Source organism: Melopsittacus undulatus, chromosome 12, assembly GCF_012275295.1.
Source record: "Melopsittacus undulatus isolate bMelUnd1 chromosome 12, bMelUnd1.mat.Z, whole genome shotgun sequence".
Classification (NCBI taxonomy): Eukaryota; Metazoa; Chordata; class Aves; order Psittaciformes; family Psittaculidae; genus Melopsittacus; species Melopsittacus undulatus.
In genome coordinates, this window is record NC_047538.1 from 3428202 (window position 1) to 3441887 (window position 13686).

At 58.8% G+C, this 13686-nt stretch overlaps 2 protein-coding genes across 6 annotated transcripts in view; both read right to left on the bottom strand.

The window, feature by feature from the left end:
- USP48 (ubiquitin specific peptidase 48) overlaps window positions 1-6624 on the bottom strand; it is a 32801-nt gene extending 26177 nt beyond the window's left edge. For 3 of the 5 annotated variants that reach the window (XR_004550148.1, XR_004550149.1, XM_034068060.1), the window contains exons 1-7: window positions 6432-6624; window positions 5563-5683; window positions 4768-4915; window positions 3519-3646; window positions 2320-2444; window positions 1696-1804; window positions 272-405 (exon numbers count right to left, since the gene is read on the bottom strand). Coding sequence is in view for 2 of the 5 variants with exons in the window: in XM_034068060.1 (XP_033923951.1) it covers window positions 272-405; window positions 1696-1804; window positions 2320-2444; window positions 3519-3646; window positions 4768-4915; window positions 5563-5683; window positions 6432-6565 (899 nt within the window). In the remaining 3 variants the exon portion in view is untranslated. The remainder of the gene's footprint in view (window positions 1-271; window positions 406-1695; window positions 1805-2319; window positions 2445-3518; window positions 3647-4767; window positions 4916-5562; window positions 5684-6431) is intronic. The other 2 variants (XR_004550147.1, XM_034068061.1) reach the window with 2 other exon arrangements.
- Window positions 6625-7243: 619 nt separating this feature from the next.
- HSPG2 (heparan sulfate proteoglycan 2) overlaps window positions 7244-13686 on the bottom strand; it is a 42676-nt gene continuing 36233 nt past the window's right edge. Inside the window, exons 81-93 of the mRNA XM_034068082.1 lie at window positions 13532-13640; window positions 13350-13448; window positions 12441-12662; window positions 11599-11831; window positions 11333-11510; window positions 10298-10417; window positions 10166-10216; window positions 10018-10093; window positions 9489-9567; window positions 9328-9398; window positions 9164-9247; window positions 8617-8720; window positions 7244-7694 (exon numbers count right to left, since the gene is read on the bottom strand). Coding sequence (XP_033923973.1) covers window positions 7531-7694; window positions 8617-8720; window positions 9164-9247; window positions 9328-9398; window positions 9489-9567; window positions 10018-10093; window positions 10166-10216; window positions 10298-10417; window positions 11333-11510; window positions 11599-11831; window positions 12441-12662; window positions 13350-13448; window positions 13532-13640 — 1590 coding nt within the window. The 3' untranslated portion in view covers window positions 7244-7530. The remainder of the gene's footprint in view (window positions 7695-8616; window positions 8721-9163; window positions 9248-9327; window positions 9399-9488; window positions 9568-10017; window positions 10094-10165; window positions 10217-10297; window positions 10418-11332; window positions 11511-11598; window positions 11832-12440; window positions 12663-13349; window positions 13449-13531; window positions 13641-13686) is intronic.

The window sequence follows — 13686 nt, forward strand, 5'->3', positions numbered from 1 at the left end:
CTGAGAAGCCCACACACAATCAGAATCACAGAACCTCAGACTGGTTTGGGGTGGAAGGACATTAAAGCTCATCCAGTTCCAATCCCTGCCACAGGCAGGATCACCTTCCACTGGAGCAGCTGCTCCAAGCCCCTGTGTCCAACCTGGCCTTGAACACTGCCAGGGATGGGGCATTCAACACTACATCCTCAAATTAAAGCAGGAAGAGTGAAGCAGACGACTTTCCAAAGATCCTGGGGAAATCCAGGTTTTACTCCAGTGGGAAGCTCACCTGTCAAACACGAAGCGCATGAGCTGCAGGTTGAGTGTGCAGGGAAGGCTCAGCAGCCTGATCTTCCTTGTGGCATTCTGTTTGCTCTGACACGTCTCACAGAAGTAACGATTGTCCCCTTCTAGTTTTTCTTCCTGAGCAGGGAGGGGAAGCAGAAAGTAAGGGCTTGAGACCAGGTTAGCACTGAAAACTCAAGCAGCTCACACCACCCAACAGTCCTAACCAGTCCATGCCACCCCACAGCTGAAGCCTGAAGAGTAAAGAAGTTATTTTAACCATTGAACTCTCTACCCAGCTGCTTCCCTAAACAACCTCTTGGTTAAAAAAGCACTTTTCAGCATGGCCAGAGCAGGCTGCTTTGACTTTAAGGGCATCTTTAGACCCTGTTCCGTGTTCTGAGGTCATTTCAAGGCTGCCAGGTTTGCTCCAAGCTTGACTGAGTTGGTTGATACCAAACGAGGGCCACAGAAAAGGAGAAGAATTCATTAGATTGCCCTTTTCAGAGCTCACATGGACCAAGTTAATGTAAAGCCACATTTCTGCCTGGCAACCACAGGCCTCTTGCCCTCAGTAACAGACATCACCTTGCAGGAGTCACTGTGTTACATCTACACAGACCCAGAAGCAGGATTAGGCCGGAGGAGAATTCCAGCTGCCCTAAACAAGGCCACGGATGGTTTCACTTGGAGGAGGAGCAGACCAACCTCGAGCTCACCAATGCAGGGTTTAATGCACATACCCAAACCAGTCCTTTCCCATAGCAGACCTGCCACAAGTAGAGCAACCGGTTTGCTGAGTGCACCAGTGAAGCTGCTGCCCAGCAGCCAGACAGCTCAGGCACAGAGGCTTGGGCTTAGTCCTGCCCTAAACGTTGTCACTTGAACCACACCTCGACCCTTTAACGTGCCAAAGCCCAACTTCAGACCTAGGATGATCTTCAAGTCGAATTCAGAGCACTTGCAGCTGCTCCCACAGCTATTCCCAACCCTTCCTAGGATTTCAGAGAGCACATGCTGGAGCAGGGAATGTCTCCTGTTGCTGTGCAGATGAGCACTGATACGGAAGACCCAAAAAGCAGCCGTTCTGGTGCTATCCATGACAAAGCATGCAGGGATTTCCTGGCAGACTTTGGGGATGTTTTCCCAGCTCGGCAGGGAAAGGATCAGAACTGAACGCATGGCTTCAAGTGCTTTTTGCAGCCACAACATACACATGTTTTATGCTCTGGTCCAGAGCCACCCCTTGCTTGCCCAATCCCCATTTTCTGGGTGCACATAAAATGCATTTCCCTTTGGATGCACCTCACTCCTCGGAGCAAACTCAGTTGCTTTGCTCTGATATTGACCTCAAAGGCTGTTAATTGAAGGAAGGAATGAAACCACCTTGCTAAGAATAGCAGGGCTCGAATCCCATCACGCTCATACCTTAAGGAATTCTGTTATACAGTCTGTCAACTGCTTGTGCCCTTGGATGTTTAACTCCAGCTCGTAAAACTTGGACACAAGTTTGGACTCTCTGCCACACTGGTTGCAGCTAGGATTGAAGAAACAAAGACAAAACCCCATGAGGACAGTTCACTGCTTCGGGTCTGAACTCCCCAGCTACTGTAAAATGCTCCTTGAGCTATAAAAGCAGGAGGAAAAGTTTAACACCTCTACACCACAAAACCTCTGCAGGGTGTGAACAGGGTAATAGCATCTACCAAGAGCACCCACTTGCAGCAGTTTCTATCATTTCTGAGGGGAAATCCACAGCTCTGAGAGCACAGGAAGGAAAATACAAGCCCCAGGCTTCAGGACTTTACATTTCCTTACCTCTCTTGCAGCTTTACTTGGTCGATAATCATTAAAGGCTAAAAAAGCAGTTGCAGAACTGCACCACCAGCACACAGAGAGCATCAGGACACCTACAAACCTCTTATAAAATGCTTTGGCAGGTGCTTACCTGCCTGCTTTGCTTGGTAGAAGGGCTCTATCTCCCCCCAGCTCCTTTAGTTCTAAAGCATCTAAATATTTACACAGAGGCTCTTCCCAAAGAGCAGCACTTACACCGTGACGTAGGCGTACTCTCCACAGAACTGCTTCTGCACTATGTTTCGGACATCTGGGTTCTTTTGTTTGGATAAAGTATCCTCCAGCAGCGACATGAACAGCTTGGAAAACTCCTGGGCATCCTGGAAAAGAACCCCCCCCCCAAGTCCCTTCACAACCCATCAGAGCACAAAGCCCCAGCACAACCCCGTTGTTCATTCACTACAAATTACCCAGAGCCCTACACGGAGGCTGCAGCGTGCACTGCATGGATAAAGGGAGCCGGCAGGGGAACTAAAGGAAAAGAGGAATTTGGCTCAAAGGAGCGTGAGGCCCCCCAGCAGGAGGTAACCTGGCTCCTGGCCAGCCAGTCTGACTCCTGCCCTAGCTCCTTACAAGGCTCTGGAAGGGAAAGGCACCTCCTGCAGAGCTTTCCACCCTGGTCTCCAAGCTCTTCGTGCAACGTGAGCTGTCCCTGCTTGTGTGGGGGGCTGAAGGTAAAACAGAACACCCCAAAAGTGAGAAGCTGCCTTGTGGATTCATCCCCCCACAAAGCCTAGGGGCTTCCTCTCCCCCCTGGCTCTCCTTCGCTTTCCTCTTCCAAGAATAAGAGGTTTTGGCCTCTCCCGGCTGTCCTTCACTATCCCTGCTCAGTGGTGACTGCTTCCTTCCCCTCCTGCATCCTCCCAAGGAAACACACATGGAGCTGGGGCTCTTCCTCCCACAGGCTCCATCTGAACTCCTCCAAGTGTACATCCAAGCTGGGTCCTTCTGAGCTCCCTCCAGCTTCAGCGACAGCCCCATGGGCCCCACCTGCAGCACTTGTCCCTTTCTAACCCCTCTCTGCCCCACACGCTCCCAGTGCCCCTTGGCTGGCTCCTGGTGACCCCACAAACATCTTCTCACCCTGAACTACCCACTGGGGAGGAACAGCCCATAAAGCCCCTGCCAAAGGACCCTTATGGCAGCTCCAGCTCCCACTCCACACAGTGCTGGAGCCCATCAGGTGCTAGCAAAACTCCCTGTCCCCATCCCGTTGCTCCCCATCCCATTGCTCTCTGGGCTCCTTCTGATCCCCTAACCACCAACACTGACTGGAAGAGCCTGCAGCACCACTCTGTGCTCGCACCAAATAGCAAACCTCAGCTCAGAGACACTAAACCGACATCAAAGGGCAATTCCACAGTGCTCTGAAGGAGGTGGTTACCCAAACCTACCTGCTGCTGCCCTGTGTCCAAGCCCAGTGCCTTGACAAATCCAGAGGGATCGATGTACCGCCGCTTGCTGTTCTGCAGCAGGGCAAACAGGTACTGCAGGTGTTCACAAATGCTCTGAGGCTCATAGTCTATTAAAACAGCACGTTGCACAAGTTACAGACAGCAGTTCAGGGCTGGAAGCTGCTGTGCCCAGTGCCTGGCCTTTCTTTGTAAGGGTGAATGTAGTCATTAGGAATCAAATGGGTTTCTCAAAGCCATTTTAAAATCACTGAATGGTTTGGGTTGGAAAGGACAGGGACCCCTTCCACTGGAGCAGCTGCTCCAAGCCCCTGTGTCCAACCTGGCCTTGAACACTGCCAGGGATGGGGCAGCCACAGCTTCTCTGGGCACCCTGTGCCAGCGCCTCAGCACCCTCACAGGGAACAGCTTCTGCCTTATCTCCAACCTCAACTTCTCTGTTTAAGTTTGAACCCATCACCTCTTGTCCTATCACTGCAGTTCCTGATATCATAAGAACCGAATCAGTTCCTGACACTGCTGACAGCACAAGCCAAGTATCATAGAAACATGAGACAATTTATGGTTAGAAAACCATTTCCCAGGTTGGAAAAAACCCTTAAGACCATTGAGTCCAACTGGAACCATCCCACAGAGCCTCACATGAGCTGTAAGCAAAGAGTTCAACCAGCGTGTGCAGATTACCCCCTAGCAACAGCTTCTTGCTCACCCCACATGGGGAGATATTGCTTAAAAACACCATAAAAACAGAATGGAAGGAATGGGATCCAGAGAGCACCTATGGTTCTGTACTGGACACAAAGGATGGCACCAGAGGCCATGGTGTCTGCTCTGGAGGAAACTGGGAGGCTCAGTTATACTGGGATCCTAAATTCTTGCCCTCCTATGGGATGAATGAGGCTCCGTGATAGAACACATCAGCCCCATCCAAGTGCTTCCACTCCCAGCACCATCATTAAGTTGGGAAACACTTTGGGAAGCAGCCCAGCAAGAAACAAACCCAAACCAGGTTTTCCAACCCAATCAGATCACCCCTGGTTTAAAAAATAACATGGATAAAGTTTGGGGCATTCCCAAAAGCCAGGAAACAGACTCAAAACCAACAGTGCAGAGATGGGTTGAGCACCTGCTGCTTCACCCATGGATTATCCCAAAAAACCCCATCCCGGAGCGAAGTTTAGGAGAAAATAAGCAAAATTTGGGAGCAAATGGCAGAGGAGCTGCCACCCACCTTTGTCTTTCGGGATGCCCTCTCCATCCATGGAGGTGCTGGGACACAAGTAGAGGGCTTGCCGGAGCTCCAGGTTCAGGAACCACATCTGCAGGAAGGTGTTGACGTAGCACGTGGCTCCGAGGTTCGTTAAGCCCACGAAGGCGTTCTGGTGTGGGGCAGAAAGGAGAGCGGTCAGTACCCAGTGTGGGACAGGAGAGCAAGCAGTAATCATAGAATCACACAAGGGGTTGGGGTGGAAAGGACCTTGAGATCATCGAGCTCCAACCCCCTGCCGCTATGACCATGGCACCCAAGGCTGTGTCCAACCTGGCCTTGAACACTGCCAGGGATGGGGCAGCCACAGCTTCTCTGGGCACCCTGTGCCAGTGCCTCAGCACCCTCACAGGGAAGAGCTTCTGCCTTATCTCCAACCTGAACTTGCCCTGTTTCAGTTTGAACCCATCACCCCTTGTCCTATAGCTCCAGTCCCTGATGAAGAGTCCTTCTCCAGCATCCTTGTAGCCCCTTCAGACACTGGAAGCTGCTCTGAGGTCTCCATGCAGCTTCTCTTCTCCAGGCTGAACAGCCCCAATGTTCTCAGCCTGGCTCCATACAGGAGATGCTCCAGCCCCTGAGCACCCTCATGGCCTCCTCTGGACTTGCTCCAACAGCTCCATGTCCTTATGGTGTTGAGGACACCAGCACCAGCCTCCAGCACTGTAAAGCCACATTCCCAAACTCCCTCCGGCTACAGGGGCACCCGAGCTGTCACCTCCCCTCTTTCTCCCCATGCCTGGGGTGGTTGGGGGGTACCTTCTTGCGGCGCTCGCAGTTGGGGTCATCGATGTTGTGGAAGCTGTTCTCATCGATCTCACCCAGCCACACGTGCTCCCCGATGCCCACCAGGCAGTTGGGGTTCCCCCGGCAGTTCCTCCTGCGAACCAGCCCCACTGTCACCCTCACGATCCCTTTGGGGGGGGGTGAGGACAGCAAGGGGGGCCCATAGTGCTAAACAGGAGGGATATGGGTCCACTACAACCCCCAAGACAATGGTTATGGGTGAATGAGGAGATGGAGAATAAAAAGGGGAATAGGGGGACCCCAGGGAGGACCCTAATGGATGGGGAGCCCAGCAAGCAGAGGGGTCCCCCACAACCATGAGGGAGAATCCCTACATCTGAGGACCCAGCTAATATGAAGGATCCCCCACAACCTCAGGGGGATCCCCTGTACCTGGGGAGCCATTTATCAAGAGGAATCCCTTATACATGAAGAGCTGCTTAACGAGAGAGGTCCCCACAACCTCAGGGGGGTCCCCAATATCTGAGCTGCCAGTTAACAAAAGGAGTCCCCCACAACCCTGCGGGGGAGTCCCTGTATCTGCAGTCCCCGTTAACATGAAGGGGTTCCCCTTAACCGCAGGGGTGTCCCCTACATCTGGGGAGCCAGGCAAGCAGAGGGGCCCCCCAAACCCGGGGAACTGGGGTCCCAAAGCAGCCAACGGCCGCTCCCCATCGACCCTCACGGGCCCGGAAAGGCCTCAGGGCCTCGGCAGCCGCACGGGGGGTGAAGGAACGCGGGGTCCCCCGGGGGGTGAAGGGCCCTGGGGAAGGGGGAGCCCCCGGACCGCGGGGTTTGGGGTCCCTGTGTAAGCGGTGCTGGGTCGGGGGTGCCCGTGGTACCGGCAGGCTCCGCGCTGGCAGGGCTCCAGCCCGACGCGGTAGGCCGCTTCGATGTGCTCCTGCGCCACCGCCTCGGGCGGCACCGTCTCTGTCCAGCGCCACGCCGCCTTCTCCAGCTGCAGCCGCGGCGCCATGGCCGACACCGACCGGACCCACCGGAGCCACCGGAGCCACCGGACACACCGGACCCGGCCGCACCGGACCCTCCGCCGCCGTCAGGGCTGCTGACGCCACCCGCGCGACGCGCTGACGGTAACGGACCGCGACGAGCGCGACGCGCAGCGGGGGAAGGAGGGCGTGAGGGGAGCGACTGAAGGGGCGGGGCCTGAAGGGGGCGTGGCTTGTGGGGTAAGGGGCGGGGTCTGTCGTGGAGGGGGCGGGGCTTGAGCTGCCGGCTGGAGCTGCTCCGTCGGGAGCGCGGACGGAGCCCGGTGCCGTGTGCGCGCAGTGACCGGATCCTGACCCCCCCCCACACACCATAACCCCCCGACCCCCACCAACCCTCATATCCCTGCGCCCCCAGATCACAGCTCCTGCACCCCGAACCATACCTCCTATGCAATGCGCCCCCAAACCCTCACCCATCCCATACCCCTCACCCCCCCATGCCATATTCCTCCCACATCCTCAACTCTATACCCTCCCCGTACCTCCAAACACTCACATCCCCCATACCATACCCCTCCTTCAGCCTAATACCCCCCAGTCTTGACACCCCCATCACCATACCCCTGCACCCCAATACCAAAACCCTCCCATACCCCCCCCACCGTCCAGCGCCCCCCCCCCCGGTGCACCCCAACACACACGGGCTGGTTCTCTCTCCTTTAATGCTGCCCATGGGGGCCCCGCCAGCACCCGATTGTCCCTCGCATCCCCACCCCGCCGCCATCCCGGGGGGCCCCGGGCGGCCCGGCCGCCCCGGCACAGGTTTGGGGGGCTGGTGTAGTGGTGGTGGGGGGGGGTGTAAACATTTATGGGGGTCCCGGGCCCCCCCCCCCGGGGTCACCCCGGGGCAGCGAAGCACCGTTTCCTCCTGTCTTCTTTTTGGAAAAAGAGTAAAATTGGCCAAATTCCCCCCAAAATACAGCTGGGGGGGTTAGTGCGGGCAGGGGGGCGCGGGGGAGCCCCCCACTGCACCGTGCCGCAGGTCGATGGGGTGTCGGGGGGCACCGGCCGGTGCCAGCACCAGGCCCCGCAGGCACCCGGTGATACCGGAGCGGTACTTGCCCACCGTCAGGCTGGGGGGGTCCGGAGCACCGCCTGCAGGACACGGGGACATGGGGACATGGGGGTGTGGGGCACCCCATGGGCTCACCACGTATCCGGTCTTACCTGGACACAGGCATCGCACCTCCCATCCCATGGCCCATCCCATGTCCACCCCATGTCCCACCCCATGTGCACTCCATGTCCCACCCCATGTCCACCCCATATTGCATCCCATGTGTACCCCATATCCCATTCCATGTCCACCCCATGTCCCACCCGATGTTCACCCCTTGTCCCATCCCATGTCCCATCCCATGTGCACCCCATATCCTATCCCATGTCCACCCCATGTCCACCCCATATCCCATCCCATGTCCACCCCATATCCCATCCCATGGCCATCCCATGTTGCACCAGGTATTCAGTCCCATGTCCCAGCCCATGTCTTACCAGATGTCCCATGCCGCAACCCACCCTATATCTCCTCCCATGGCCATCCCTGCCCTGTCCCATCATGTGCCCCCACCCCATGTCCCATCCCATATCCATTCCATGTGCCACAATGTGTCCTATGCCATGTCCCATCAGGTGTCCTGTCCCATGTCCCATCCCATGGCCATTCCCTGCCCCATTCTATGGCCCATCATGCCTCCCCTCCCCATGTTCAATCCGTGTCTCATCCCACAGCCATTCCATGTCCCATCCTATGTTCCATCACGTGTCCCATTCCATGTCCCTCCCATGTCCTATCAAGTGTCTTGTCCCATTCCATGACCACCCCCTGCCCTGCCCCATGTCCCATCACATCATCCCCTCCCCATGTCCATCCCGTGCCCCTCCCGTGTTCCATTGTGTGTCCCCATCCCGTGTCCAGCCCAGGAGCCCCCCATGTCCCGTCCTGTGTGACCCCCATGGCTCACCCCTGACCATGTGTCCCCCCCCATGTCCCCTCTGTCCCCAGGTGCCACCGTACCCACGTAGATGCTGCCCTCGGTGTTGGCCATGATGTTGGTTCCTGGGGACTCCCCACTCACTGGCTCCTCCCCATCCACCTGCAGCTGCCCGCGACGGCCCTCCCTGCACAGCACCATCAGCACCCGTCAGCACCAGCACCATCAGCACCCAGCACCACCAGCATCAGCACCCATCAGCACTGGCACCCATCACCACTCACCAGCAGCAGCACCATCAGATCCATCAGCACCCACCAGCACCAGTGCTCATCAGCACCAGCATCCATCATCAACAGCACCCACCAGCACCAGCACCCATCAGTACCAGCACCCACCAGCAGCAGCACCCATCAGCACCCACAGCATCAGCACTGGCACCCATCAGCACTCACCAGCAGCAGCACCATCAAATCCAGCAGCCCCAGCAGCCACTAGCACCCATCAGCACCAGCACTCATCAGTACCCACACTGTCAGCACCCATCAACACCCGCACCATCAGCACTAGCATCCAGCAGCAGCACCATCAGACCCATCAGCACCAGCACCCATCATCACCCTCACCCACCTCGTCACCGTCACCCGATGCCACTCGCCATCATTGATGGGGTCTTCGGAGATGATGGTGCCCTCACCGCTGCCCAGCTGGTAGCTGCAGGGTGACACGGGCTCAGCACGGGGGCACCCATGGGTGTCACAGAGCACCCCATGCTGACAGCGGATCCCCCTCACCTGAACACCAGGTGTCCGTCCTTCAGGCCCAGGCCAATGAAGTCTTTGGCTTTGCCACCCTCACTGGGCTCCTGTGGGTGCAGTGGGGCAGTGAGTGTGGTTGGGGGCACCCTGACCCCCCCCAATGGGGCTCAGCACCCCAGGGCCCCAGCACCACTCACCGCCCCGTGCCACAGCACCAGCCCCTCGGCGCTGCCCGTCCGCAGCTCCAGCTCCATGGTCTCGGGTGCCTCAGGGGGCCTGTGGGGACAGGGGATGGGTTGGTGGGTGTAGGACTCAGGGGGTTACAGTGTGCAATGGGTGCAGCACCCAGGGGGTTACAGTGTGCAATGGGTGCAGCACCCAGGGGGTTACAGTGTGCAATGGGTGCAGCACCCATGGGGGTTACAGTGTGCAATGGGTGCAGGACCCATGGGGTTACAGTGTGCAATGGGTGCAGCACCCATGGGGGTTACAGTGTGCAATGGATGCAGCACCCAGGGGGGTTACAGTGTGCAATGGGTGCAGCACCCAGGGGGGTTACAGTGTGCAATGGGTGCAGCACCCAGGGGTTACAGTGTGCAATGGGTGTAGCACCCAGGCGGGTGCAGCACTTCAGTGGATGCAGTGCTGTGTGAAGCCGCAGCACCCAGTGGGTGCCATGTCTGGGCTGTGAGCTCAGCAGGGGGGTGCCCCATCCTTGTCACTCACCCTCGGGGCAGGAGGTGCCCGGGCAGGGCCAGGTAGGAGCCATCCTGGAGACTGACACTGAACTGTCCTGGGGCATCTGTGGGGATACGGGGGGGTCACAGGGGCTCCATTTGGGTACCAGATGGGGGCAAACAGGTGCTGGACCTACCGCTGCCCCCGCTGCCCTCCTGCCAGTCCTGCTCCAGCTCCAGGGCCAGACCTGCGGGTGAAGGATGGGGATGGGGTGTGTGTGGGCCCCGTGCCCCCCATGTCCCCGGGGTCCCCCCGTGTCCCCACTCACGGTGCTGGCAGAGGGGGCCGCTGTAGCCGGGCGGGCAGAGGCAGGTGCTGCCGGTGCAGGTACCACCGTGCAGGCAGGGCTGGCGTGGGCACCCTTCATCCTCCTGCTCACATCGCGGCCCTGGGGACAGCCACAGCATCACCCCATGAGTGTGTGCATGTGTGTGAGCTGCACCCACAGACGTGCACAGGGCACATGTATGCACACGGGTGCAAACTGCACCCACACGGGTGCACGGCACCCATGCGTTCACACCGACCCATACACACATGCACTGTGCATGTATACACGTGTACACTGCGTACTGCACACACAGCACACAGCATGCAGCATGGGCAGGCACGGGGCACACGCACTCATGGCACACATGCATGCACGGCACACATGTACACGGGCACACACAGCACTTGCCACACGCAGCACACACACATGCACAGTGCACATGGATGCACATCACACGTGTGCACATGGATGCACAGCAGCCACCATGTGTAACACACACGTGCATAGGGCACACGTTTACACGCACAGCACACATGCACACATCCACAAGTCCACGCACAAATCCAAGCACACATGCATGCACATATCTATGCACACATCCATGCACACCTCCACCCATGCACACGTCCATGCACACATCCATCCATGTACACATCCATGCACACCTCCATGAACACATCCATCCATACAAACCTCCATCCATGTGCACATCCATGCACATATCCATGCGAACATCCATCCAAGCACACATCCATGCACACATCCATCCATGTACACAACCATGCACACATCCATCTATGCACACATACATGCCCACATCCACACACACATGCAGGCACATATCCACGCACACATCCATCCATGTGCATATCCATGTACACAACCATTCATGCCCACATCCACACACACATCCATCAGTGCACCTCCATCCACACACACATCCATGCCCACCTCCATCCACACACACATCCATGCCCACCTCCATCCATGCCCACCCCACCCCCGCACCCACCCACCCACACTCGCTCTCACCACTGAAGCCGGGTGGGCAGCGGCAGCGTGGGGCAGCCCCGGGTGCTGCGGGGCGCAGGCAGCGGCCCCCATGTGCACAAACGGCCCCGGTGCAGGGTGAGGGGCTCCGGCACTGCCCCACACCGCGGCTGCGCAGGAACCCATAGGGCAGCTCCAGCCGCTTCCCACTGATGGACACCTGCGGGCAGGGGGTGACGGTGAGCGGGGGGGGCAGCCCCGTCCCGCGCCCCCTGAGGGTGCTGGATGGGGCTGGGGTCAGGTCCCACCTCTGCGATGCAGCCCTGGAAGGAGGCGTTGGTTGGGGGGCGCAGGGGGGGCTCGGTGCCCCCCAGGTAAAGTGGGGAGCGAAGGTTCAGCCCCAGGCTCTTGCCAGGCGAGGAGCGTTTCACCGGCGCAGCCTCATCCACCACCAGCGTCCCGTCCTTGTGCACCCGCTCAGCCATCACCCTGTGCCACTGCCCCAGCGCCAGCGGCTCCGCGCTCCGCAGCACTGCGGTGCCTGTGGGGATGGGGTGGGGGTGTCATGGGGGGCAGGGGACACCAGGGGTGCTTGGGGGCCAAAGTGATGCCAGGGGACCCCAGTAGTGTGCCAGTGATGCTTGGGGACACTGGCAGCACCTGGGGACCAAAGTGATGCCATGGGACCACAGTCATGTGACAGTGATGCTTGGGTACCCTGGAAGCATCTGGGGACCAAAGTGATGCCAGGGTACCCCAGTGATGTGGTAGTGATGCTTGGGGACACTGGCAGCATCCGGGGACCAGAATGATACCAGGGTACCCCAGTGATATCAGGGCACCCTGGTGACATTTGGGGACCACACTGGTACAATGGGATACTGATGATGGCTGTGGCAGAACGTAGGGACCCCAATGAGGGCCAGGGAACCCCAGTGACACCAGGGGACCCCACTGATGTCCAGTGACACTGGGACCCCAATGAGGCCAAGGGATCCGAGTGCTACCAAAGGACCCCAACAGGCCAGAGGAGGACCCTGGTGACACTTGGGGACCCCACTGCTGCAGATGGACCCCGGCAGCACCAGCTCACCCCACCTCCACCTGGTGCCCCCAGCAGTGCCCAGCACCCCCTGCCCGCTCCACCCACCTGAGCCCAGCTCGTAGCGGAACTCGAGGTGGCCACCAGCCATGAACAAGGCCACGAAGTCCTCGACCGGGGCGGCTTTGCCGGCGCTGAAGAGCAGGAGCCCATCGGGAGCCAGCGGCAGGAACTCGGCCTCCAGCCGCAGCTCGTGGTGCACGTTGGTGAGGGGTGGGTAGGACACGAAGGCTCCGGCCTCGCCGAAGGACGGCACCGTCACTGCCTCACCTGCGGCATCCCCATCAGCACCCACGTGTGGGACCCCAGCCCCATCCACAGGGTGCCTGTGTCCTCAGGGTGGGCTCCATCCTGTCCCCATCTCTGGTACCCGGACCTGTGCCCATCTCCCTGGGGTGGTTCCCAATCCCCCCTCCCCATCACTCCCATGTCTCTGGGATGGCACCCGATGGACCAGCTCCATCACAACCATCTCCAATGGAGCCTATTCCCTGGGCCCCATTGTGCCTGTGTCCCCAGGGTGATGCCAGCCCCATGTCTGTGTCTCAGGGTGGTCCCCAGCCATAACCCCACCTCCCTTGGGTGCTCCCCACCCTGTGTCCATCTCTTGGATATCACACCCCCCCCATGCCCATGTCCCCAAGGTGCTCCCCACCCGATCAACATCTCACTGGGGCAGTCCCCATCCCATGCCCGTATCCCTAGGGGGCTTCCCAGCCTCATCCCCATGTCCCCAGGGTGCTCCCCAGCCACGTCCCCATCTCCCTGGAGTGCTCCCCATCCCATGCCCATCTCTCATGGTTAGTCCACACTCCATCCCCATATCCCCAGCATTCTCCCCATTCCATCCCCATATCCCCAGGGTTCTCCCCACCCCATCCCTATATCCCCAGGGTTCTCCCCACCCCATAACCATGTCCCTGGAGTGCTGACAGCCCCATGTCCCCCTGTGCTCACCCTCGGTGCACCTCTCCCCGCTCTTGCCCAGGTGGCAGCGGCAGGTATAGCCCGTCCCATCGGGCCGGTTGACACAGGTGGCATCAGCCCCACATGCCTCTATGGGGTGACACAGAGCAGTGAGCACCCACCCAGCACCAACACCAGGGTGATGGCATCCTGTGGGTCGGGGTGTCCCCTACCCGGGTGACAATGTGATGCCTGTGAGTACTCGCAGTTGCTGCCGGTGAAGCCATGGGGACAGCGGCAGACGTAGGTACCACTCTCGGCATCCTGGCACACACCACCGTTCTATGGGGGGGGAGACACGGGTGTCAGTGATAGGTGGCCATGGGTC